We start from the raw sequence: 27,724 nt of genomic DNA, 5'->3' as shown, positions 1-27,724 counted from the left end.
ACTGACTAATCAAAATGACGCCAAAAAGCAAATAAAACATACGCTATTTATTGGGAATAAAAGCCTGCTTCGAAAGGACAAAAACACACCTCGCTTACATTTAATTGGACAAGTCGGAAATTCCGTTAATAATGTACACACGAAGAGGGGGTTACTACGGTGTGACCAAACGAGCCACACAGAAAATTCGAGAAGCTAAGGTCTGGAAATCGGGATACTCGTGTGCGCACCTCATTTGTAAAAAATGACAACTTTTCAGAACGAGGAAAATAGTAGAACTGTAGGTCATTAATACGAATATCAAACAGTTCGTGGTAACCAACTGTAGTAAGGAGCGACTCGGCTCAATAGTAGCCAAAACTCTAAAAAATAGAATTTTGATACCTATAGCTGCATCGAAAGAATCGCATTTTAATGCTGATGTTAAATATATAAGTTTCATCAAGTTTATTCTTACCCATCAAAAGTTACGAGCCTGAGAAAATTTGCCTTATTTTAGAAAATAGGGGAAAACACCCCCTAAAAGTCATAGAATGTTAACGAAAATCACACCATCAGATTCGGCGTATCAGAGAACCCTATGGTAGAAGTTTCAAGCTCATATCTAAAAAAATGTGCAATTTTGTATTTTTGCCAGAAGGCAGATCACCAGGGTTCGGACAGGTCGGTTCGTTTCAAATTATAGGCTCTGTCCTATTTTTATAGGATTTCCCGGGCCCAAATATAGGATTCGGAAGTCCTCGGGATCAGATCTGTGGTAGATGGAGTGGGATGCCTGGTCACATAAATTACCAAGTTTCCTCCCGATCCCTCCAATCTAAGCGTTTTCCATGATTTTAGGTCCCCCCAAATTCCCCCAATGTCACCAGATCCGGTCGGGATTTAAAATAAGAGCTTTGAGACCCGATATCCTTCTAAATATCAAATTTCATTGAGATCCGATCACCCGTTTGTAAGTTAAAAATATCCCATTTTTTCTAATTTTTCAGAATCACCCCCCCCCCAAACGACCCCAAAGAGAGCAGATCCGTTCTGGTTATGTCAATCATGTATCTAGGACTTGTGGTTATTTTTCCCACCAAGTTTCAGCCCAATCCCTCCAACCTAAGCGTTTTCCATGATTTTAGGTCACCCCAAACTCCCCCCAATGTCACCAGATCCGGTCGGGATTTAAAATAAGAGCTTTGAGACACGATATCCTTTTAAATATCAAATTTCATTGAGATCCGATCACCCGTTCGTAAGTTAAAAATACCTCACTTTTTCTATTTTTTCAGAATCACCCCTCCCCCCTCCCAACTACCCCAAAGAGAGCGGATCCGTTCTGGTTATGTCAATCATGTATCTAGGACTTGTGCTTATTTTTCCCACCAAGTTTCAGGCCAATCACTCCACTCTAAGTGTTTTCCAAGATTTTAGGTTTCCCCCTCTAAACTCTCCCAATGTCACCAGATCCAGTCGGGATTTAAAATAACAGCTCTGAGACACGATATCCTTCCAAACATCAAATTTCATTAAGATCTGATCAACCGGTCGTAAGCTAAAAATACTTCATTATTCTATTTTTTTCTGAATTAACGGGCCCAAACCCCCCCCCCCCCCAGATGATCAAATCGGGAAAACGACTATTTCTAATTTAATATGGTCCAGTTCCTGATACGCCTGCCAAATTCCATCGTCCTAGCTTAACTGGAATTGGCTAAAGTAGCAAAACCAGGACCGTCAGACCGACAGAATTTGCGATTGCTATATGTCACTTGGTTAATACCAAGTGCCATAAATACACTATGCTACAATGAGATTAACCGAACAGACGGACACAAGGATGATGAGGCGATAAACGATAAAAAGCTGATTCCGACAATCTTCCATGCAGGAGGGCCAACTTCATCAAACTTCATCAACTTCATCAGGGACATCAAACTTACAAATTATCTTACCATTGCTATACCAAGGGGGGAGATAAAGTAAAAATTTACAATATCTGAAATAAAAAGTCCGAATCTGATTAACATCATTTTTCTTTAGAAGGGCATTAAGACCAGATAGATAAAGGACAGATTGATCACAGAATGTAGCATATAGCCTACCCAGTGCACGTCTATTATGCTTCCCTCGATTAGCAACCATCTTAGAATAGCCCATTTGAATAACTGGGCCATATTCACATCAGCCAGCCAGCGTTCAGCCAGGAAACACATAAGTCGCAAGAACTCCAGTCTCATTAAGCAGAAACTGCTAGCCTATATACTGATCTTTGCTCATTTCGGACAGTTCCAACATGACAAAAAACAAAACATAGGCTACTAAGTCAACAGAACAGCATAGCCCAGGCAGAAGCAGCTTACTAAGCCCAACGCAAAGCATTAGTTAAGTTCAAAAAGCTCAACAGTTGTAATTAATTATCAATCTACACCAAAAGACAGAAAATTGCAAATCATGAGCAATTTTCTTAGTGCTCTTCAACTGAAAATATAGGAATAATAGGATTTTAGCCAAAATATAGGCATTTTATAGGAGTGCATTAAAATATAGGAATTTATTGGAATTTATAGGCGAGTCCGAACACTGGATCACGGATGCGAGTTTATTTGTTTTTTTTCCCCAGGGGTGATCGTATCGACCCAGTAGTCCTAGGACGTTGCGAGAGGGCTCATTCTAACGGAAATGAAAAGTTCTAGTGCCTTTTTTAAGTGACCAAAAAATTGAAGGGCACCTAGGCCCTCTTCCACGCTAATTATTTTCCCAAATTCACCGGATCAAAATTCTGAGATAGCCACTTTGTTCAGCGTAGTCAAAAAATCTTATAACTATGTCTTCAGGGACGACTTACTCGCCCACAGTCCCGGTGGGAGGGGCTACAAGTTACAAACTTTGACCAGTGCTTACATATAGTAATGGTTATTGGGAAGCGTACAGACGTTTTCAGGGGGATTTTTTTGGTTAGGGGGAGGGGCTGAGAAGAGGGGGATATGTTGGGGGAACTTTCCATCGAGGAATTTATCATGGGGGAAGAAAATTTCCATGAAGGGAGCGCAGGATTTTCTAGCATTAGTTAAAAAAATGGAAAAAATAAATATGAAAAGTTCTTTACTGTTTTAAAAAGAAGAGTTGAGAGAAAGAGTCAAACTTTAGCGTAAACAGCGGGGCGTTGATGAGGAAGCAGCCCCTTTCATATGCGAAGTAATTTCTGTTCGTTTTAAGTTTTAATGTCCCTCCTTACTTACAGTAAAAAAACTTTTTTTTTTGTTTAATTGTATGGAAAAAAGACATAAATTTATTTCAAACTTACTAAACAGCTTATGGTAACAAAATGTAAGTTAAGAACAAGATGTGTGTATAGTAACAAAAAATCTAAAACTAAATTTAACAACAATAAATTAATAAGAATATTTCGTTTTAAAGGGGATTTGATAGATTTAATTTTCACTAAATTTTAATTTACCCATAAAAAGCTACAAGCTCCAGAAAATTTACCGAAAATAAAAAAGGGACCCCCCCCCGAAAGGAGGTAGGATCTTCATTAAAATCTTAGCACAAAATTCAAGATGTCAGATAGACTAGCGTCAGTCGCTTTAGAATTATTGAAAAGCTATATTGCCGTCGGGTGCCACAATCATCCCTAAACATATAACCAGTCAACAAAATGGAAGTTCATTATATAAAACTTATAGCTCAGTCTGTGGTAACTAACTGTAAGTAAGGAGCGACCCGGTTCAAAAGTAATCGAAACTCTAAAAAACGGAATTTTGATACCCATACATATACCAAAGGATTTTATTATTATGTTGATTTCAAATATACAAGTTTCATTAAGTTTAGTCCTACCCATCAAAGGCTACAAGCCTGAGGAAATTTGCCTAATTTTCAGGAAAAAGGAAAAACACCCTCTAAAAGTCATAGAATCCAAATGCAAATCACACCGTCAGATTCAGCGTATCAGAGAACCATACTGTAGAGGTTACAAGCTCCTATCTGCAAAATGTGGAATTTTGTATTTTTTGCCACAAGAAAAAGATCACGGATGCGTGTTTACTTGTTTGTTTTTTTCGATCAATATTTTGAGATAGCTATTTTGTTCATCATAGTTGAAAGGCCCAATAGCTATGCCTTTGGATATAACATGACCACCCCCCACATCCCCAGGGGAAAGGTCTTTAAGTTATAGAACTTGCCCATTGTTTGCGCACAGTATTTGTTATTGGGAAGTATGCATGTATTCTCGGATGAGGGCGGGGACGCGTTTTCTGCTGGGAGTTTTCTACGGGACGATTTTCCGTGGAGAGGGAACTTTCCAGGACTTAACTTGTCGGGGGAAATTATATACTGGGGGATTTCAGAATTCCTATACAATTTTCTTCTTATATGTCTTGCTCTCTCTTTTCCGTCTCAATTTTACGCGTGGAGTTGTTAAGGGTAATTGTCCGGGGTATTTTTCCACCAGGATTGAGTCCGTGGAGGTGAGACCAGATAATCCTGACATTACTTAAAAACCGATCAGAAATTGAATAAATAAAACGATCAGAAATTGAATAAAAAAGCAAGTTATTTCAATTGAAACTAAGGAACAGCATTAGAACTTAAAACAAACAGAAATTATTACGTATACAAAGGGCCCTCCTAAATACCTCGCTCTTTACACTAAAATTTGAATTTTGTCCTAATTTTTTAAGAATGACTCCTGAAACACAACAATCATTAATTAAAACAATAAGAAGCTTCTTTAGCAGTACGAAAAACTTTAGCGTAAAGATGTTGGGAGTGGTGTTGAGGAGGGGGCAACCCCCTTCATATACGTAATAATTTCAGTTCGTTATAATTCTTAATGTTGCTGCTTACTTTTAGTTGAAAAAACTTGTATTCTTTATTTAACAGCCAAAGAAATCCACGTCTTACTTAAGCAAAGTGTTGATTTCAGTCATTTTCGGCTGCAAAACAGATAGTTCGGTCAAAACAGGGCAAAAATGCTACTGACCAAATTTTTTTAGACAGCCAGTCGATTTAAAGGTATCAAAAACATATATAAGTATCTTCCCAGTTTCGGGGGTCATATCGCCACGTTCGTCACATTTATCCCCAAACATATGTATGCACGGTCCGTATAGAATTCAGGGCTATTATATAGAGCGTATATCGAGTATTGCTAGTTCATCAATCGAAAGATCCCACTCTCAAGTTTCTCAAATAGCTCCTTCAATCTGAAGTGGTGGGAAATTTTTCTGGGTTACATTTTTTTTCTTCGGCATTGTTGTCCCATTAGCCCAAAGTTTCAGGCTAGTCGGAAAAAAATTGAGTCCCCTTTGTAAGAAGAGTGACCAATCCTTTCAATATTCTTATGTACATTAGTCCCCTCACCCCACGGATCTATGGCTTTCAGTTTCAAATTGATTAGAAAAAAATTGTGGCTTATTTGCGGGACCCAAACCCCCCCCCCTTCCCACAGCAAAATTTGGATGATCTTTTTGACCAGGAAATATTCCTGAGAGATTCACACCACTAGACTCCCAATAAAGCATGTCCCTCATTTTCCACTATAAACTGTAATGAATTGACAGTTGGCATAATTTATGGTCCTTATCCCAGGGGCTCTGGGGATGATGTTATCCTTGGATGCAAATTCATTGATATTTTTAACTATTCTGAACAACATGGAAACCTCCAAAGGTTGTGCACCATTGGAATCAGCATGGTTGAAAACCTTTAGTAGGACAATTACAGTTCTGTACCTTGGACACCAAGGAAAATCATAAAATCATGTGAGGGCGGGGGGGGGGGGGTCAAAGTTGGAGCCAATTCTCCCAAATCAATTGAAAATGACAGGAAAAAACTGAAAAACGAACAATATAATAATAAAAAAGGTAGATGTACTAAAGAAAACTGATCTGTTTCAGTGGATGCTTGAATTATGCAGGCTTATCTTAGTTTTGACAGCATTTTTGGAGAAACTAAGTTTCAGCTAGGGGGGCAAACTGGGGTCTGGAGGAAAACTGAGGTCTGGGAGGGGCAGTTGCCCCCTTTGTCCCATAGAAAATTACGCCCCTGACCCCCATCCTTCGCCACTTAGTGGTTGGAGAAGCGTAGGCATGTGGTTCTGGAACCACCCAAAGTTGCATTTTAAAAAGTTTACTTATTGTTATACTTGCTTAATCAAATTATTTACTTGACAGTTTTACCGTAATATTCTCTCCATACGTAAGAAGCAACCTTTTACGAAAACTCGCTTATTCAAATTTTTTACTTAATAATCTTACCGTAATATTCTCTCCATACGTAAGAAGCAACCTTTATGTAAAAGAAGCAACAACTTTGATGATGTTCCTAACTAAACACGACCCCTGTCAAAGCATCTTCAGTGATGCCTTGTTCTTCTTATTAAACAGTTTGGGAAACCGTTTTGAACCAACGCGCCTAAGGATGGTACCTGAGGGAATATGAAGGTTTAAGTTGCTGCCCTGTCCAAGCAGAATAAGAACTTTACGAGAAAAGGATTTCTAGTTCGTCTCTGAATAAAAAACAAAACAAACAGCACTGTTTAAAGTCTTCCCCAAAAATCATTAACTGCAGTGTAAAAACATTACTTGATTATAAAATATTACCTTCGAAGTTTTGGCATAAAAAGCTAACATCCCAAAAAACCAACAAAAATAAAAGGGAAACTCAGATAAATTTTTGGAACTATACTCCAAAAGCAAAAAAAAATCCTCCCTTCCAAATGATTAAAAAAAACAAGTTTTTTAGCGGAAAGTAAGGAGCAATAACAAAACTTAAAACAAACAGAAATAATTACGTATTTAAAGGGGATTACCCCTCCTCAATATCTCGCTCTTCGCGCTACAGTTGTTTTGTATTTTTAAATAAAATTTCTTCTTGTTCTGATTAAACGGCCCTTGTTTCAGGGGTCGCTCTTAAAGAACTGAGACAAAAATTCAAACTTTAGAGTAATTACATGCGTCTTGTCTGTGGTCTAACCTTGCAGTTTTCAGCTTATACATATTTTATACATATAGACGGCGCCATAAATCAAGATTTAAGAAGGGAAGAAAACACAGAGAAGTAATAATCACACGTATTTTATTGTTAGTAACATAAAACACAGAAATAAATAGAATGAATACAATAACAATAAAATATATTTTACTAACTCCGTATATAGCAAAAATATCTGTAATGAATCTACTCAGCAGTAGAGCCTCTCAGTCTGCGAAAAATCTCTTTCTAAAATTTCAATTTTTTTCCAAATTAAAAATAAGAACAATTTCACTTTAAAGTATCTTGGAACTAGCAACGAAATGTACTCATTTAAAGTGCTTCGACTTCGAATTACTGGAGAAAACGTGATTTCGATATGCCTTCTATATCACACTTCATTCTAGAAATAATAATAAACAGAATCTCTTCACGACTTACAACAAACTATACTAATATCATTCCTTTTAATTTTAGATAGTCATTCAATGTAATTTCAAGCCAATAACGAACCTAGATCATTATTTAAATTATGAATAATAATTGATAGCAACTTATCATTCAATAGACAAAAGAATAAATAAATAATGAAATAAAAAGTTGAATATAACAATGGAATCCTTAACAGTAAATAACAGTCTAACCTAGTTGTCGTCAACAATTTTCACGCACATTGACATAAGTTAACAATTATCAGTTTTGGCACAATGAAATAAAAATCATGGGGACTAGATTTACTTTAAAGGTAAGTTCAAACACTGGATCGTTTCCAATTAGCTCTATTTCTGAGGAAAAAAAACGAAACATATCCCTGTATCACTTATGTGACAACTGCGCTGAGAAATTTTCTAGTTCAAATTTCTAGGGAAGATGCTCAGAAAACTCGACGAAAGTCAAAAACAATAAACTTTTGCACTGAAATCATACGAGAACAATTTTTCTTGAACAACGCATAGCAAATACTTTATTTCTGCAAGTAATTGGAGAGTTTTAGCTTAAATTCTTTTTACCACGTATTTTTTTTGCTTTGTTATACATATTATTATCTATTTTTATTTATTTACTCTAATTATATTTGTATTTCGTATTAGCGTTAACTTTTATTTATTATTTAGCTTGATGTTCCAATTCAGCCTCATATTTCTCGGCTCAATCTCATACCGAGTTCGCAGTCTGTTCCCTTTGAAAATTCCCCAATAAATTTATAATATATATATATATATATATATATATATATATATATATATATATATATATATATATATATATATATATATATATATATATATATATATATATATATATATATATATATACCAATCGGTTCAGTCTAAAATACAAGAACTATTGAAATCCGCCCATCACATGTAAAAGAGGCAGGCATATAATTACCTTATAGAAAGGATTCATAGTACCTTCACTGTGAAAGGATTCGTCCATTCACAGGATGGATGTTTCGAAATCAAAAGAAGAATACAAGATGGAAGTGAATTGGGTCAGCTATAAATTTTTTACTTACGAAAAAAAAGACACTACATCGTGACGGGATTACTTTTTGAAAGTTTTGTCAATGAGAAGGCACGCTAATGAAGCAACTCCTCTCATCAGAACGTTTCATTTTTAGAACTATAATTGAGGAACTATAATAGAACTATAATTGAACTATAATTAGAACTATAATTATCACAACAATTGGCACCAAGATATGAAAACAATTTGATTTAAAGGCACAAAAACTGATGCGAGGACACTTACAAAGGGCACATCAATGTATATTCGATTTTTTAGGTGATGGGGGAAGGAGAACAAAGGCTTCGTCAAAAGGATATTTCGAAACTGCAACTTATCCAATTTGTAGATGAAACCTTATATTGGAAGATGAAAACCAAGTCACTCTAAAGAGTGTCCCAAGAATTCTGCCACAGTTTTTTTTAGAAACAAATGTCAAAATCTGAGAATTGTTTAATATTGTTTAAAAAAGGCCAGTAAGTTCTTTGGCCTTTTTTAATTCACAGGAAAGATAAAACGTGCCTCTTCAGTGCCAAGAATTACTGCTGTACCAGCTAAGTACGTGTCCTTGTCGATTGTACTTTCCCTCCACGTCCTAAATCTATTTTCGCATCTTTCTAGTTTCGTAAATTGCATGTACAATTTGCCTTCTTAGTCTTTTCATTTTGTTAAGCTGAGTATCAATCCCTCGTGCTAAGACAGGGTTTTAATGCTTTGAAAACCCTAGTAAATATAAAAGACATCTCCTTATTGTGGTACCCAGTGCTCAAAAGAAAGGGATTTTTATGTCAAGATATTAAACAATTCTCAGATTTTGACATTTGTTTCTAAAAACACTGTGGCAGAATTCTTGGGACACTCTTTAGAGTGACTTGGCCTTCATCTTCCAATATAAGGTTTCCTAAAATACACCATAAGAATTATTTGTGTCAATCATTTATTGATATGTCTATGGAAATCACAAATATATTCTACAAAACTGAATCCAAAGTTTTTAAAATCATTTTTAGTCCAACTTTCTTCCTTTGCAGATTTGAACTCGATCGTCTCGAATGACCTTCGTCTGCTGGAGGAAAAAACCGTCCACAAAGTCAGGACTTTCTATTCAAGGTTCTGGACAGTGAGTTAGACTCTCCTCATAGATAGCTAACTGCAATAAAAATTCAACAGAGGGCCTAAATCCCAGTCTGAAGCCATGAATCTTACATTTTCCGTTGGGGAGGGATATATTTTTTACAACCAGGTCAAAACACTTGCACATAAGAGGGGAGGAGGTTGGTGATACCTTTTAAAGAACCCTCCTCTTTTTAAAACTAGAAAAATTTTCCCTGTCCATAAAACGCACCTTTTTCATTTTTACCCCCAACGCAACCCCCTCTAATCCATCCACTCATCATAAGGGTGAGACTTGTGTGCAATTATGCAGTTAGGGTCATTTATCATGATTGCATACAAATCTAAACACACACCCACAAAAAATCAAGTCCAACAAATATGCAAGAGTAAATAAAAGTTTTTTTCGTTTAAAAATATCTAGTCAGTTGTGAGAACCTTTGGATCCAATTTCAAGTAGAACACCATGATGGAAAGGTTTTATATATTTTGAGATAACTTAAATTTGATTAATACAAACTTTAGTTTCATCCCACATTCTATAAAGCCCATTCTAATCACCCCGCATTTTCTAATTGCTAAAAATACACAGAAAATTATTTCAGTTCATTATTATAAGAAAATTTAAGGTCACGAAGAAAAAAAGTCGACGGCAAACAATGGTTTCTTATGGCATTGGAGCGTCGTATGTTGCCTTCTGGGTGGACTAGATTTTAAACAGCAATAACTCTTTTTAAGGGACTGATACCGTTCGCTGTCCTCCATCCATCTCTTTTAGAAGTCTATCACAGAGCACTTTCAACTTTTCATTTTCTTCTCTAAGGGTGCTTAATCTTTCTGGACAATGTCGCGATAAACTAAGATTATATTCGAGGCGACGTCGGCTTTGAAACAGGGTTTGTTCAAGAAAATTTACATCCTGGCGTAGCTGCTGGAGTCGGAAACGTTCGTATTCGAGTTGCCGTCGGAGCTCAGAGCATCTGTCCATTTGTGACATAAGAATACCTACAAATACAATCTATAGAACCTTTACACTTTCAAAAGCATTTTTAAGCTATTGGTTCGCACATAAGTTTCCCTTTGAATTCAGCATTCTAATGCTGAAGCCTGGAAATACTTTTTTCCTATTTTTCCTGTGTGTTTCGACCGACTGACGGTAGCTAGTAAAGCAAACAAACCAAGTAAGCCAAGAATCCCTTATTTCAAATACTTTCAAGTAAAAGCCTTCACATTCCGTTCTTAACTACGGTTAAACTAAAATTTCACCAAAAGCAATGAAAGATGAAAAATAGATTTTCTAATATTCTTATATACAGTAAAATTTAGTTGATTATTCTAGCTTACTTTCACACTTTTAACAAGATCCGTCGATACCATTAGAATTCATGATCAAACTCCATGCGCCAGCATAGACTTAATCAGACTTTTGGTGCCTGGGAAACATGATGTGTTGCAGCAACATTTTAGCTGTTTCACCAAAAAAAAACTTTTTCGGTGAAACTTCGCATTCAATTCAACGCTGTGCCTGTCAATACTGTCAATGCTGAGATTCTGTCAAGAAAATTTTTTCTTCAGAAAAAAAAATCGATCCACTCCTTGAAACAGTCTCAAAATACACTATTCCTGCTCAGAAACAACTAATTCTTTATCCACTCGTATTTTCCAAAATAATTGAAAAAAAACTTCCACAAAAGATGTTTTTCAAAGTGCAAATGACGTTCCGGTCTTTATAAGGCATAGGAGGCGTTAGCCCTACTTCTGTCCGTGGTAGCTAGTGTTCGTTTTAAGTTTAACTTGGTGATTTATTATAATTTCTGTTCGTATTGAGTTTCGCTTATTTATCGACAGTGGTTTATGTTTGGTTTACACATGAATTACAATTGACTTTATTTCTGCTCATCCTAGGTTTAATGCAGCTCTTCCCCTTTCTCTGAAAACTTCTTTTGTGAAAGAAATGCTTTTAAGTTAATGACAAATAAAACACGTAACTGGAAATGAAATTTTTTTCAGTAAAGTGCAATTCACGTTTTAATCTTTGGAGAATATAGAGGGCGTTAGCCATACCCCTGTTAAACATAATTTCTCTTTGCTCTAAGTCTGACTTGATTAGATATCGTAGTTTCTGTTCGTTTTGGGTTTTACGCTTGACTTATTATCTGAATATTATTTCTACTCGACACTGCTTTGAAAACCTTCTTGCTTTAAACCTTTACCTTTTTACTTTTCTTTGAAAAGTAAAATCCTTCGTAGACTTAGCCTTAATAGTACTGGTATCACAGTAGTTGCAGAATTAGTGTTGAATTAGTAGTAGTAGTACCAGTAGCAACAGCAGTATTAAAAGCGGTAGTAGCACGTACATTTTTCTTTTCGGTCAGTTGAACATCCCTTTTGTGATGCCCCTAAATTTCACCTTGACACGGTAAGTCGTTCCAAAATATAGCAGATGTACACTTTTGACCCCTTTTGACGCCCTTTTCACCTTAATACTCTAAGCCTAGTTAAGTAGCAGTAGTAGTATTAGTAAAAATAGTATTGTAACAGGCACATGTAAAAGAAAAATAAGAGGCTTAATGCCGGTCAGGATTTAAAATAAGAGCTCTGAGTTACGATGTCCTTCTAAATATTAAAATTCATTAAGATCCGATCACCCACTCGTAAGTTATAAATACCTAATTTTTCTAATTTTTCCTCTCCCTTTAGCTCCCCAGATGGTCCAATCTGGGAAAACGACTTTATCACGTCAATTTGTGCAGCTCCCTGACACGCCTACCAATTTTCATCGTCCTAGCATGTCCAGAAGCACCAAACTCACCGAATCACTGAACCCCTCCCCCTAACTCCCCCGAAGAGAGCAAGTTCAGTACGGTTCCGTCAATCACATATCAAGACGTTTGCTGATTCTATTCACCAAGCTTCATCCCGATTCCTCCACTCCAAGTGTTTTCCAAGATTTCCCCCTCCAACTCCCCCAATGTCAAAAGATCTGGTCGGGATTCGAAATAAGAGCTCTGAGACATGAATTCCTTCTAAATATCAAATTTCATTAAGACCAGATCACCTATTCGTAAAATAAAAATACCCCAATTTTCACGTTTTCCAAGAATTCCGGTTTCCCCCTCCAACTCCCCCCAATGTCACGGGATCTGGTCGGAATTTAAAATTAGAGCTTTAAAGCGCAAGATCTTTCTAAATTTCATTAAGATCTGGTCACCCTTTCGTAAGTTACAAATACCTCAATTTTCAAAATTACCCCCCCCCCCCAACTCCACCAAAGAGAGCAGATCCGATCCGATTATGTCAGTCACGTGTCTTAGACAGGTTTTTATTCTTCCCATCCAGTTTCATCCTGATCTCACCGCTTTAAGTATTTTCTAAGATTTCCGGTTCCCCTCAACTGCCCCCCCCCCAATTACGCTGGATCCGGTTGATATTTAAAATGAGATCTGAGTCACGAGGTCCTTCTAAATATGAAGTTTCTTGAAGATCCGATCACTTCTTCGTAAGCTAAAAATACGTCATTTTTCTCATTTTTCAGAATTAACCCCCCCCCCCCAATAGAGCAGATCCGTTCCAATTATGTAAATCACGTATCTAAGACTTCTGTTTATTCTTCCCACCAAGTTTCATCCCAATCCCTCCAATCTAAGCGTTTTCCATGATTTTATTGTCCCCCACCCCAAACTCCCCCCCCCCAATGTCACCAGATCCGGTCGGGACTTAAAATAAGAGCTTTGAGACACGATACCCTTCTAAATATCAAATTTCATCGAGATCCGATCACCTGTTCGTAAGTTAAAAATACCTCATTTACCCCCCCCCCAACTACCCCAAAGAGAGCGAACCCGTTCCGGTTATGTCAATCATGTATCTAGGACTTTTGCTTATTTTTCCCACCAAGTTTCATCCCGATCCCTTCACTCTAAGTGTTTTCCAAGTTTTAGGTTTCCCCCTCCCAATGTCACCAGATCCGGTCGGGATTTAAAATAAGAGCTCTGAGACAGGATATCCTTCTAAATATCAAATTTCATTGAGATCCGATCACCCGTCCGTACATTAAAAATACCTAATTTTTCTAATTTTTCAAATTGACCCCCCCCCCCAACTACCACAAAGAGAGCGAATCCGTTCCGGTTATGTCAATCATATATCTGGGACTTGTGCTTATTTTACCCACCAAGTTTCATCCCGATCCCTCCACTATCAGTGTTTTCCAAGTTTTAGGTTTCCCCCCCCCCAATGTCACCAGATATGTTCGGGATTTAAAATAAGAGCTCTGAGACACTATATCCTTCTAAATATCAAATTTCATTGAGATCCGATCACCCATTCGTAAGTTAAAAATACCTCATTTTTTCTGATTTTCCAGAATTAACCCCCCTCAACTACCACAAAGAGAGCGAATCCGTTCCGGTTATGTCAATCATGTATCAAGGACTTGTGCTTATTTTTCCCATCAAGTTTCATCCCGATCCCTCCACTCTAAGTGTTTTCCAAGATTTTAGGTTTCCCCCTCCCAACTCCCCTCCCAATGTTACCAGATCCGATCGGGATTTAAAATAACAGCTCTGAGACACGATATCCATCCAAACATCGAATTTCATTGAGATCTGATCAACCGTACGTAAGTTAAAAATACTTCAATTTTTCTATTTTTTCCGAATTAACGCGCCCCTCACTCCCCCCCCCCCAAGTGGTCAAATCAGGAAAACCACTCTTTCTAATATAATCTGGTCCGGTCCCTGATACGCCTGCCAAATTTCGTCGTCCTAGCTTACCTGGAAGTGCCTAAGGTAGCAAAACCAGGTCCGACAGACAGACAAAATTTGCGATTGCTATGTGTAACTTGGTTAATACCAAGTGCCATAAAAATTCGTCAAATTTATTTAGCAGTAAAAAAACTTTTGTATTAAACCTTAGTGAACAAAAATCCAGCATTAAAATTTAATTGGCAAAACAAAATTATTTATTTTGCAAAATTTAGTGTGCAAAAAAATAGTAACTAAAAGTTAACTAAACTTTAATAAGTAACTAAAACTTTAATAGTAACTAAACTGTAATAAGCAAAAAAAGACGCTTTGAAAGTATCAAATTGATTTTTTTTTTTTATTTAATTAATAACCACAAAAAGTCGTAATTAATAACCACAAAAAGTTGAATTAACACAACGTCAAATAGTAGGCCTATATATATATATATATATATATATATATATATATATATATATATATATATATATATATATATATATATATATATATATATATATATATATATATATATATATATATATATATATATATATATATATATATATATATATATATATATATATATATATATATATATATATATATATATATATATATATATATATATATATATATATATATATATATACATATATATATATATATATATATATATATATATATACATATATATATATATATATATATATATATATATATATATATATATATATATATATATATATATATATATATATATGTATATACGTGCGGGTATATGTATATATAACAGTAATAATATTTCAGTCTTACCCTGCAGATCCCCAGCATCAAATGGACGATTTGCTATAGGAACAAGGCTGTTCTGCTGATGCATCCTGTACCTTGAAGGTATAATTGATCGATTGGCATAGGGTCTTAAGACAAGAGGACTAGTTCGGCTAGTAGAAGGAGAATTAGGTACACTAAAACTATTCCTTTTGTTTTGAGCGGGCCCACCCTGAGCTGATGTCGGAAAACTTACACACGATGCTGATATAGTTCGAGCAGAGGAGTCTATTGATATTTGAACACTGGCACGGTTACAATGTTTACCAAGTGAGACTGTACTGTTCAACCCATTATCATGCCTCAAACTCACGCTATTAAAATGAGTCTCTGATGAAGGTCTCAAAGAAAAGTTTATGGATGTTATGGATCGCCCTTTTCTTAGGTTGGAATGTTGGTAAGCATGTGAAACAGGGGGCTTTTCCATTAACAGCAACAAATCAGATTATACAAGGAATGCCTGAAAGATACAAGATGTAAATAAAATTAGACTAAACTAGAGTATCTTTAATGAAGCAGCACTTGAGGCAAGGATAATACAAAAGCACAATAATATGCAATTATGTTCCAAATATTATGATCGTATTTGGAAATTAAGGCAATAGGCCTAATCTAAATAAAAAACAACAAGAAAATGCTCACTGGGGAAAAATAAATACAGATATAATAATCCTCACAATTCCACTATTAAATACGTCCCCCAGGTCATTCCCTGCAAGTTAAAGCAAACTAGGTAATATTTTTTTTTGAATAATTATGTATGTCTAGAAAAAACTTCTATAATACCAGTATTTATACAAATAAAGTGCGTGTGTTTCTGTACATTGGAAAAACAACTGAACTAACCTAGCAAGAAACAGATTTTAAGCTGAATAATCTTGAAAACATGAGAATGGATGTAATCTATTAGAATCAAGAAAATTTTCACTAGAAAAATAACTTCTTGCAACCTCAATACCACATCAGAAGCTAAAATAGATTAAGCACTGAATAATAGCCAAACGAAAATAGGGATGGCAAAGGAGCCTTTTGATGTGGGTAAAAGCCCCAGCCAAGCAAAGGAAGTAGCAGTAAGCACTCTTCGCAATTTTTTATAGCTCTCGCTTTGCTTAGGGAAAGATCGTAAACAGCTCAAGACTTTAGCCGTCACAAACAAATATACATACCACAGTCCCATTCAAATTTATTTTTATCCAAAATGGGTGTCCTATATCATTAATGTATTTTATATACTTGGTAACAGGACTGAAGGCGCACCCCCCCCAGACATTTTATAACAGTTCATTTTTAGTCATATGAATTTTAATTTGGTCTTTATTTTCGCAACATTTCATGGTAATGTATTGTATGTAAAGAGCAATACAAACACAATATTAACCAAACCTTTAAAAATGGAACTATGATTAAAACATATATTATTAGAAAATAAAAATAATTGATATAAACTTAATAAAAATAAACTTATTTTGATATATAAAAAAAATAGCCTACAAACTATTACTCGAATTAACAACTCACTGCTGCAATAAACCATCTGAAGCAAATCACCTGCACACACTCTTCCTCCACGCCTGTCCATTCAAAATGTCATGCTTAAAATTGCAATTTCTCATCCCATTTGCAGACTTTTCCTTTGACCACTGACATGTTTTTTTTTTCTTTTCAAATTGTGTTGTTTGTTCCAGAGCTCTGTTTTCAGAACCACAAGCATTGTCCTCCCACTCAGAGTTGGTGTTATGCTGTGGATAATCCAGTTTTGTCTATTTTCTTCATTGATTATAGCAGACAAATCAGTTTTTGTATTATTAAATAAAAAAAACAAGTTTTTTTAAATGAAAGTAAGGAGCGACATTAAAACTTAAAACGAACAGAAATTACTCCGTATATGAAAGGGGCTTTTCCTCCTCGACACCCCGCTCCTTACGCTAAAGTTTTTTATTGTTTTAAAAAGTAGAGTTGCGAGAAAGAATCAAACTTTAGCGCAAGGAGCGGGGTGTCGAGGAGGAAAAGCCCCTTTCATATACGGAGTAATTACTGTTCGTTTTAAGTTTTACTGTCGCTCCTTACTTTCATTTAAAAAAACTTGTTTTTTTTATTTATTTTCTGAAAGTTTTTGAATTAATGCATGTCTGATTTTGGCTCTCCGTACATAAATTACTAAAATGAAATTTGCATATTAATTCTTTTTTTAGCTAAATGGCTTTCTCTCAGACGATTTTGAGAAATAAGGGGTGGGGAAGGAGGTCTAGTTGCCTTCCAATTTTTCGGTTACTCAAAAAGGCAACTAGATCTTTTAATTTTTAACGAACGTTTTTATTAGTAAAAAAAAAACGTAACTTAAGAATTAACTTACGTGACAAACGTACATAACTTACGTAACTTACGTTACGTTTTATCCCAATTCTTTAAGAATGACCCCTGAATCAGAAAGGCCGTAGAATAAATAGTTGAAATTATTTAAAAATTTGTTAGCATAAAGAGCGAAGTATTTATCTCCTCCTAAATACCTCGCTCTTTATGCTAAAGCATTTTTAGAACCCTTCATATGCGTAATAATCTCTGTTCGTTTTAAGTTTTAATGCTTCTCCTTACTTTCAATTGAAAAAACTTTTTCATGTTTATATTTTCATTGTTTTTTTTATAGTAATGCTAGAAAGTCCTGCGCCCTTTTCATTGAATTTCTCTTCCCCCATGAAATACTCCTCCAAGGAAAGATCCTCCCATATAGCCAACTCCCCTGAACCCCACACCCAAACCAAAAAAATCCCCCTGATGACATCAGTACACTTCCCAGTAACCATTACTGTATGTAAACATTGGTCAAAGTTTGTAACTTGCAGCCCCTCCCCCAGGGACTGTTGGGGGTAAGTCATCCCCAAAGACATAGTTATTATGGTTTTCGACTATGCGGAACAAAATGGCTATCTCAAAATTTTGATCCGTTGACTTTGGGAAAAAAATGAGCGTGGGAGGGGGCCTAGGTGCCCTCCAATTTTTTTGGTCACTTAAAAAGGGCACTAGAACTTTTCATTTCCGTTAGAATGATCCCTCTTGCAAAACTCTAGGACCACTTGGTCGATACGATGACCCCTGAAAAAAAAAAAAAAAAAAAAAAAAAAAAAAAAAAAAAAAAAAAAACAAATAAACACGCACCCGTGATTTGTCTTCTGGCAAAAAATACGAAATTCCACATTTTTGTAGATTGGACCTTGGAATTTTTACTATAGGGTTCTCTGATAAGCTGAATGCGATGGTGTAATTTTCGTTAAGATCCTATGACTTTTAGGGGGTGTTACCCCCTATTTTCCAAAATAAGGCAAATTTTCTCAGGCTCGTAACTTTTGATGACAAATACTAAATTTGATGAAACTTATATATTTAAAATCAGCATAAAAATCCGATTCTTTTGATATATCTTTTAGTATCGAAATTCCGTTTTTTAGAGTTTCGTTTACTATTGAGCCGGGTCGCTCTCCTTACTACAGTTTGTTACCACGAACTGTTTGAACAGGGAAGGGTGCATATTGGTCATCATATATATCACTTTTAATACCAGACGATTTTTTTTTTTTTCATTTGGCAGCAGATTAATGTCAAAAAGCACAGTATTTGGCAATATGTTATCATTTATCCAGAAACATGGCATAGCCATCTTAATATTTCTTTCATTACTTCTCTAGAAAATGGAAACGAGCCAAATATTTTGGCACAGGATGTTGTTTGATAGTCAGTCAAACAAGAACCTAAGACTATCCCTAGACAATTCCTCTGGAGAACCTTCAACAAATCTTCTTCATCCTTTCAAATTGCCCACGCTTCAGAAACAAATTTAACAGTAGCCATTACTATGGCTTCTGATATTCTATTCTTATCTCACTGACTTATCTTCCTAATCATTCAAACTATTTTCCAAGAGAGAAAAAATCCTTGCAAATTGGCGATTTTGCATTTAACATGTTCACTGTATCCACTTTCTTAGCTAATACCACTGTCCAGGTAACTGAAGCTATTCACCTCAGCAATTTTAATGTTGCCTAACATCAATTTGTTCTTCCCCCTTATTTAATTCTATTCTAAGTGACTTAGCCTTCCTAATATTAATTTTCAAGTCTATGCTTGTACCCCCAATTATCAAACCTTCCAAAATATAATTTGTTTTGAAAGCATTGTGCCTCTTCATAGGGTAAACCTAATGCAGAGCCAACCCTAGACCATAGTAGCCAAAACTTAAATAACACTTTGTGCAAAAAAAAAAAAAAAAAAAAATGTTGAACAAGGAAGAATCACCATTTGGGCCTGATTCAGGACTGAGAACTATCATTTCCATTAATCTTGATGATGAATCCGGGATGCAGCAGTAGCTAGCAATCAAGTTAGAAACAATCATGTCCACTACTAAGAAATATAATAGCCCAGAACTCCCAAAATTAGAATCAGATCACAACAAGAAATACACTATCAGAACCGCCTTGTCCAAAACCCCTATATAGGAAACTTACAGGCTTTTTCTTGTTTGTAATTTTAATATTATTATAACATGATTAGAGTAAAGAATGTACTCAAGCACAAAAGAACTAACCCTATGGTTGATTCATATTATCTTCATTATTTTAGGTAAGAGGTAACTTGAACCAGTTTCTTTTTTAAATTTAAAAGATATTGCTTTAAATTCAACATATTCAAATTTGTATCTAGGACAACACCAAACTCATCTGCATGGATTAATCTATACAGATGACGAAAGAAGAGTTTGAACTTCCCATTTAATCCCACGTTCGGTTTTCCATGTTCCTTTGTCCATTAAAGTATCATATAAATGGGTATTAGCCAGTTTAACTACTGATTTAACATCAAGCAAACTACTAGCCTCACTTCTTACACTAACTGCAGCAATACTATTATCACTCACAGCACATCACTTTTATGTACTTGTCTAGTATCATGGTTGACCCCTTATGGGGTAACCTAGTAAAAGACAAACCCTAGCCTACATTGGGTTAATAAAAATTTAAAACTCATTTTCAAAAAAAAAAGTCAAGTGAGGAAGAAACACCATTCAAAACTGATCCAAGAATGGTAACCATTTTTTCAGTTGCTTATAATAGTAAAATTTATTGTGATTACAAATTAGTGTAATTTCAAAAAATAGCTTTAGCCCCTACAAAACCTTATGTCAGATAGACATGAAAACAACACCATCAGAATCACAATAGTCAATAACTCAATTGAATAGAATTGTGCCCCCCCCCCCATTTTGAGCAAAAGCAAAATAACTTTCAAATAGAAAGCATTTAATGTGTCTTCTGTTGTTTTTTTTTAGGCACCCCTAGTCATCCACTGAAACATCACAGAGATGTGTCTAGGGGCTCGTTTCAAAGGATATTGCTGTATCTAGCATGTTTTGTAATGAAACAAATTTCACATTGTATAGGGAGCAAGAAGTATAAGAGGGTACATCCAAAAACACCATTACATTATGCAAACGTGAAACAAAAATAACAAACGAACTTTTCCTGTTGGAGAAACCCAGGACCAGCAGCATACTTAGGATTTCCGTTTGGGTGGGGGGGGGGGCATTAGCTAAAAACTACCAGAAGTCCAGAAACTTACCAGTAACAAAGATTATTGTTACTGTGCACATGAAAAAGACAAAATATCAAGTTCAATTAAAAAAATTGAAGAGCTCTAATCTTGCTAATCCTTGAATAAGATACAAAACAACACAAGCAGTGTAAAAACTCTTTATATTGTAGTATCTCTTGATTTCCTCTCAATGGTGCCTAAAATATTGCTAATATCCACCTTGACACTGTAATTGATAGACATGTGTGCAATATCATTTAACCTACCCTCTCCTGTCTGATTATGAAGGTATGTTCTAAGCTGCTATAGCCTGTTAATTCAATGCTCTGCAGATATAATGGTAACAGGGAAAATACAATCAAGAGTGAACACATAGTAAAAAAAAAAAAAAAAAAAAAAACAATTGGCACAAGCATCAAGGCCTTCAGATACTTTATTGGGACTTGGGACTCGCCTATAGGCCTCCATTGGGTTTGCCAGACAGTTAGCTCAGCAAGGAGGCTCATCTTAGAGAAACAAAACTGCTCATAGTTTCACAGCTTCATCCCAACCACAGCTAATATATACAGCAATAACATTAATACAGGGGAAAAGAAGTTGGATTTAAAATACTCTAGCTTGGTGGTTCTACACAAGCTTGGGGTACAGGGAAAAGACAAAGCCTAAAATAGAGAAGTTTCTGAGTAGGAGAATCACCCACATTTGTGTTCTTGGCATTGATGTGGGTGTCCCTTTCCCACTTTCAGCTGTCTGAACTGCTTTTCCATAAAAAGAAGGAAAATCTGCTTTGACTCTGCTCCTTTAAAACAGACTTGCATAGATTGATATGTTCATAGTAGGTAAGCAGATATGAATTTTCCTTTTACAGATAAACAGAAATTGGAAGCAGAATCAAACTCACTTTTTCACTAGAATCAGAGAGAAAATGAAGCTGAACTAGGTAGCAGATGCAACCATGGTGTTGGCTTTTACCATCAGATTTAAATCTGACTGTTTCTTTACAAAAGATCCTGAGTATACTCCAGAAACAGCAGGGAAAAGCTCCAAAAACATGACAATATTATCATGTCTTTTAACTCAACATATGTCACAAAAGCAAAGGAGTTTCTGCTTTTTTATGAGTCAGAGCAGAAAAATAACTTTTTGCAAGTATTTGTACAGCATCTTACTTAAGACCAGTCTAGAGACCTTCACTAGTGCAAAGTTTAAATGATTTGAAGCAGAATGTATGTAAATGGCAATTTACTACCTTTGTAATACTACTTTTGTATCCCTTCTTGAGCACACTTGTATAAACTGGTATTCTACTAATTCTATCAAAGCCAATTCCAACTAATTTATTCATGTCTAATCCTAACTCTAAGCATAGATTAATAATCTACTTTGTAAAACCTACACCAATCAAGCCATTTGCAGTGTCAAAAGGCAAAAAAACCTTTTTTTTGTAGTAAGCCATTTGCAGTGTCAAAAGGCAAAAAAACCTTTTTAAAGGCAATAGGTTTTTTATTTTTTGTAGTTAGATACTCATGTGTTCTTTATTTTTCTTGTGTGTTGTGTATTCTTTTGTAGTGAGTTTTTTTTTTTTTTTTTTTTTTTTTTTTTATGGGAATTAAATATGCATGTATGTATGTATGTATTCCTGTACAGTGATATTTAAAGTTGTATGTATGCAAAAGCGGTTCAGTGCTTCATCGAATGTTCTTTATAAATTATTCCATTGTTGTGATGTTTCTTTTTTTTTTTTTTTTTTTTTCTCATATTCCTTTTTTTTGTCGTTTTGTCTGTATACTCCGTCTCTGTTTACTTTGTATTGTATGACGGGTTAGAAATAAAATAAATAAATAAATAAATAAATAACAAGAACAAGCTGTTCTTTTGAGGTTATGCCCCTCATCTCATCTTCCAATATAAAAAAAAACCTGCACAATTTTCGCTCTATTCAAAATGTCCTGAATGACATTGTCTGCACTATAGACCATTTTGCACTGGAGATTTATACTTTGCACTTTTGGTGGAAAATTCAAAACGCTCTTACAGTTTTGTGTTTCTGTAATCCATCATTGATCACTATAATCCTCTGAATACCTTTTCATTTTCTACACTTTTAGCAAGGAGATCCCTCGAAGAAAAAAAAACTGTCTGGTGAGAAATAAATAGTCACTTATAGTTAACTCATAAATGGTAATTATTGTTTTCATTTCATTAGTCTTAATAGTAAAATGGGTAAAATTCTAGTTTCAGTTGTTTTTTTTTTATCATCTTGACAAAGTATTGAGTAAGGTGAATGAAAATCTCAGGAATATAGGCCCATCTAGAACCTAAATAATCTCTTAGGAAGGTATTTTGAAGTACCCACCTCTAATCCTTCTCCCTCTAGAGGATACTGAACAATGATGACCTTTAAAGTGTTTTGTGTTATAAAACCGAAACCTTGCTTAATAGATCATCAGTTTAAATGAAATGTAAAAAAAAAGTGTTTTCAGCTTCAAAACTCTACTTAGTCCCAAATTATGAAGTTTCAAAGAACTGTAAATATATTTCTTAAATTTAAAAAAAGAACAATGTTATGGCTCAAAATTCAACACAAATAACATGACTTACAATTTCAAAACTAAAACCAGAGAAAAGGATACTGGAAAATAGGCTAAATTAGAATTTTGCTTTGTTAAAATTCCAATAGGTATAGACTGGTCAAGTGGGCAAATTTCTAAGACTTAAACACCAGAAGAGGGATAACATAGTAGCTTGGCAATCCTTTCCTAGAGTACTTTTTTCGCCCTAGATTCATTACTGAAACTTATTCGCCAAACTCAATTACTTTTCAAGATAGCAGGAAGCTCCTAAACTAGAACTCTACAATAAAATATTGTTTTGAAAACAAACTTGAGGGAATTTTTAAAGAGACTGACACCACCCAAGAAAGGCATCACAGCAAAACAAATTACATCATTAGACTCATCATTGTAGGAAACTTTCAGCTACCAACTTGAACAACAAGGAAAATCCCACTTTTACATGGCTGGCACTGATAAATCCGTTTCTCTTTTTGTTCGATTTTTTCTTCTCTCTATTACTAAAACATCATAGGGATCTATTTAACGCCTTGCCTAAAAGCTAGTTTTTGTATCTATGTTAATCAGTTCTTAGCTTTGCATCATAGTTCTTATTAGCTGTACATTATAGTTCTTATTAGCTTTACATCATAGTAAATTTACTATAATGTCAAATTTTAGCTAGTATTGGGATTGTTGAGACTGAAACATGTTAAGAAAACAATTCTTACTTCATAATATATGTAAAATAAGTTTTGCAAACACATTTTTTATAACAAAAACAGAGTGAGCCACAGGTTTGTCATAACTGCAGTTTTGCTACACCAATACCCCTACCCCTAATGTGCATCCCCAAATCATGTTTTTCTTATGCATTTTGTCAGCATCAATCTTGTTTCAACCCATATACCTGTAATTGGACCAATGGCAGTGAAATCAAGAAATGGAAAGACATATAGAAAATATATAATTTGGGCTATATATTTGCACATTAGGGAGAGGATTGATAGAGCATAATGGAACAGAAGTAAAATATACTAACAGCAATTATTCTGACCATTATGAACTAAGAATTATTTGATGACAAGAGCATAACAAAGAGGAGAAAATAGAGTTGATAAAGTCAGTTCCAAGCATGTATTGAAATCTTTTGGTTTCTCCATAAGTTAAGCAACACCCAAAGACTATTGATGAGCTTTGAATTGCATGTTCAAACTGGATATGTCAATAAGTATTTTGCAAAAACAAAAATGAGCAAGAGGATTTTCAATTTATAAGCATTGCAAGAATCTTCTAGAAGGGTACCATGGAGAGGATCCAGGGGAGAGAAACAATATTATACAGCACTAGCTGTTGGGTGGTGCTTCGCGCCACCCCAACACCTAGTTGGTGGGGACGCTTCGCCCCCCCCCGTGCGCGTAAGTCGTTACGCGCCATATTAGTGTGTGTCCCACCTGTGAATATAGATAGACATATATATATATATATATATATATATATATATATATATATATATATATATATATATATATATATATATATATATATATATATATATATATATATATATATATATATATATATATATATATATATATTTTTAACTATGCAAAACTTGTGAATATACAACATTCTTTGCTGTCCCATTGTCTGTCCATATAAATATAGATTGGCAGGTTTACCAACTCTTGAACATGCAACATAATAATTGTCCATGGGAAAACAATCTGGATTCAGATCTATACTGGATTTTTCTAATGATTGCCCTTGAGCTTTGTTGATGGTGATTGCTAAGCAAACATTCCCTGTGTCCCCGTCTTCATTTATATTTCCCCCTATGCCCCCGGCGTCCCCGTTGTAGGTGTGTCCCTGTGTTGTGGTTGTCATTAATATTTCCTGTGTCCTGGTTGTCATTTGTGTCCCGGTATCCCAGTCTGCAATTTCTCTTTGAGTGTCCCGGTCATCATTTATATTCCCTCTGTCCTGGTCGTCATTTGTGTCCTGGTCTGTAATTTCTCTTTAAGTGTTCTGGTCGTCATTTATACTCCCTGTGTCCCGGTCGTCATTTGTGTCCTGGTGTCCCAGTCTGTAGTGTCATCTTATAATGATGTCATATACAAAGCCTTATATACTTATAATGACGTCAAATGCAAACCCACAAACAAACTAACATGCATATATACAATTGATCTATATATATATATAGTTTCTTTTTTAGTTTTTTCTTTTTTCAGTTTTTTCTTTCTAGCCTTTTTTTAGTTTTTTACCTTTTTTTTTCAGTTGGTGACATTCTATCTTTTTCAATGTTTTTCAATTTGTCAATCTTCATTCTAACATTGACAGTTGGAAAAATCTTCACATGCCAAGCATGCTAAAGCTCAACAATTCATAATTAACCTCAAATTGTAAGTATCTGTTTTAAGGTTTTTGAATTACTTTAATCTATTGTCAAAATATCTTGAAATATTTATACAATTCCCAGTTTTTACATATTTAGTTTCAGTTTTCTTTTTCTTCTATATTTCTCAGACGTAAATACATATCGCCAAACCTTTGTTTTTTTAACTAAAATCTGGTAGGCATTGATGACCTTATCCAAGTCAAAATCCCAAACCCAATCATCATCGCTATCATTTTCAGTTTTGATATGTTTTGACTCTTGCTGTCCAGGTTGATCTTCATCTAAAAGCTCGGTTTTGCGTTCTTTAGCCGTAAGCCTTTTGGCATTAACTCTCTGAGCAGCTTCCTTGGCTGTTTCTTCTGCCATTGTAGGATTTGGTAACATTCTATCTTTTTCAATGTTTTTCAATTTGTCAATGTTCCTTCTAACATTGACAGTTGGAAAATCTTCATGTGCCAAGCATGCTAAAGCTCAACAATTTATAATAAACCTCAAATTTTAAGTATCTTTTATAAGGTTTTCGAATTACTTTAATCTATTGTCAAAATATATTGAAATATTTATGCAATTCCCAGTTTTTACATTTTTAGTTCCAGTTTTCTTTTTCTTCTTTATTTTCCAGACGTAAATACATATCACCGAACCTTTGTTTTTATAACTAAAATCTGGTAGGCATTGATGACCTTATCCAAGTCAAAATCCCAAACCCAATCATCATTGCTATCATTTTCAGTTTTGATACGTTTTGACTCTTGCTGTCCAGGTTGATCTTCATCTAACTGCACGGTTTTGTGTTCTTTAGCTGCAAGCCTTTTGGCATTAACTCTTTGAGCAGCTTCCTCGGCTGTTTCTTCTGCCAATGTAGGATTTGGTAACATTTTATCTTTTTCAATGTTTTTCAGTTTGTCAGTGTTCATTCTAACATTGACAGTTGGAGAAATCTCCACATGCCAAGCTTGCTAAAGCTCAACAATTTATAATAAACCTCAAATTTTAAGTATTTTTTTTAAGGTTTTCAAATTACATTAATCTATTGTCAAAATATTTATGCAATTCCCAGTTTTTACATTTAAACCCTCAACACAAAAATCATACAACTTATTTTTATATATATAGAAGATATAATCTGGTGTAACAGACAAAGTGTAACAGACATAACCCACAGACAACTTATTTTTATATATATAGATTACAAGATAACAGCAATTGAAATAAAGCTTAGCAGAGACTATAGAGACACATGAAGCTGATATGTAGTGTTTGATGCCTTCTGTTAGGAGATGGCAAATGCAAGAAATGGCATTTCTAATGAGAATACCAAGGTAAAAAATCTGCTCAAAAGGGCATTTCTTTGAATTCCTAATTATAGTTTCATGAGAAAGTGAGCCTTTCCAATCAAAAAACACTATATTTGACTTTTCAGTGTTGAATTCCAGACCATATTTTAAATATTCTGCTTGAAGTTTTTTGAAATTTTCAGAAATTTTGTCCAAAGTTTGGCTGATGTTAAAGATGTCATTGGCATGAGCAACTAAGGAGATATAGAAGAGGTACCACAAAATTCAGCTTTTAAAATCACTTTTCTCTGAGTTGGTAGCACAGCAGCAGAATTACACCTGGCACTTTGATGATAAATCACCTCTGTCTAGTTTCTGTTAAGAAAAAAAATCACTCATTAATGCAACTACTGGCATTGTTTATTGTCCCTCCTGGAAAAACTGTCAGGTGAACATTTCATGACTAGATCTCCAGAAACAATCACCAAGCTCTACAAGAGTCTTGTCAGACTAAGGCTAGAAACTGGCATGTCAACTGCATCTCCCTTCTACAGAGTGGACAAGGACATGATAGAGAAAGTACAGAGGAGAGCAACAAATAGCAGATGGGTGCCAACATCTTCCTTGCCCAATGAGACTGTAAACTCTGAAGTTATGCAGCATGACTTACCAAAGAAAAAGGGGTGACATGATTAACACTTACAAATTGATCCACAACAATCAAATTCATGGTCTCTTCTTCATTGA

General features: G+C 34.9%; 1 protein-coding gene across 2 annotated transcripts in view; it reads right to left on the bottom strand.

The window, feature by feature from the left end:
• Positions 1 to 7,054: 7,054 nt before the first annotated feature.
• The window catches only part of LOC136038458 (uncharacterized), a 21,725-nt gene continuing 1,055 nt past the window's right edge, over positions 7,055 to 27,724 (bottom strand). For both annotated transcript variants that reach the window (XM_065721529.1, XM_065721535.1), the window contains exons 2-3: positions 15,150 to 15,624; positions 7,055 to 10,593 (exon numbers count right to left, since the gene is read on the bottom strand). In XM_065721529.1, coding sequence (XP_065577601.1) covers positions 10,322 to 10,593; positions 15,150 to 15,591 — 714 coding nt within the window. In that variant the 5' untranslated portion in view covers positions 15,592 to 15,624 and the 3' untranslated portion in view covers positions 7,055 to 10,321. The remainder of the gene's footprint in view (positions 10,594 to 15,149; positions 15,625 to 27,724) is intronic.

Source organism: Artemia franciscana, chromosome 2 (genome assembly GCF_032884065.1).
Source record: "Artemia franciscana chromosome 2, ASM3288406v1, whole genome shotgun sequence".
Classification (NCBI taxonomy): domain Eukaryota; kingdom Metazoa; phylum Arthropoda; class Branchiopoda; order Anostraca; family Artemiidae; genus Artemia; species Artemia franciscana.
Note: the sequence above shows the minus strand (reverse complement) of the source record. Positions and strands in the feature narration are given on the sequence as shown.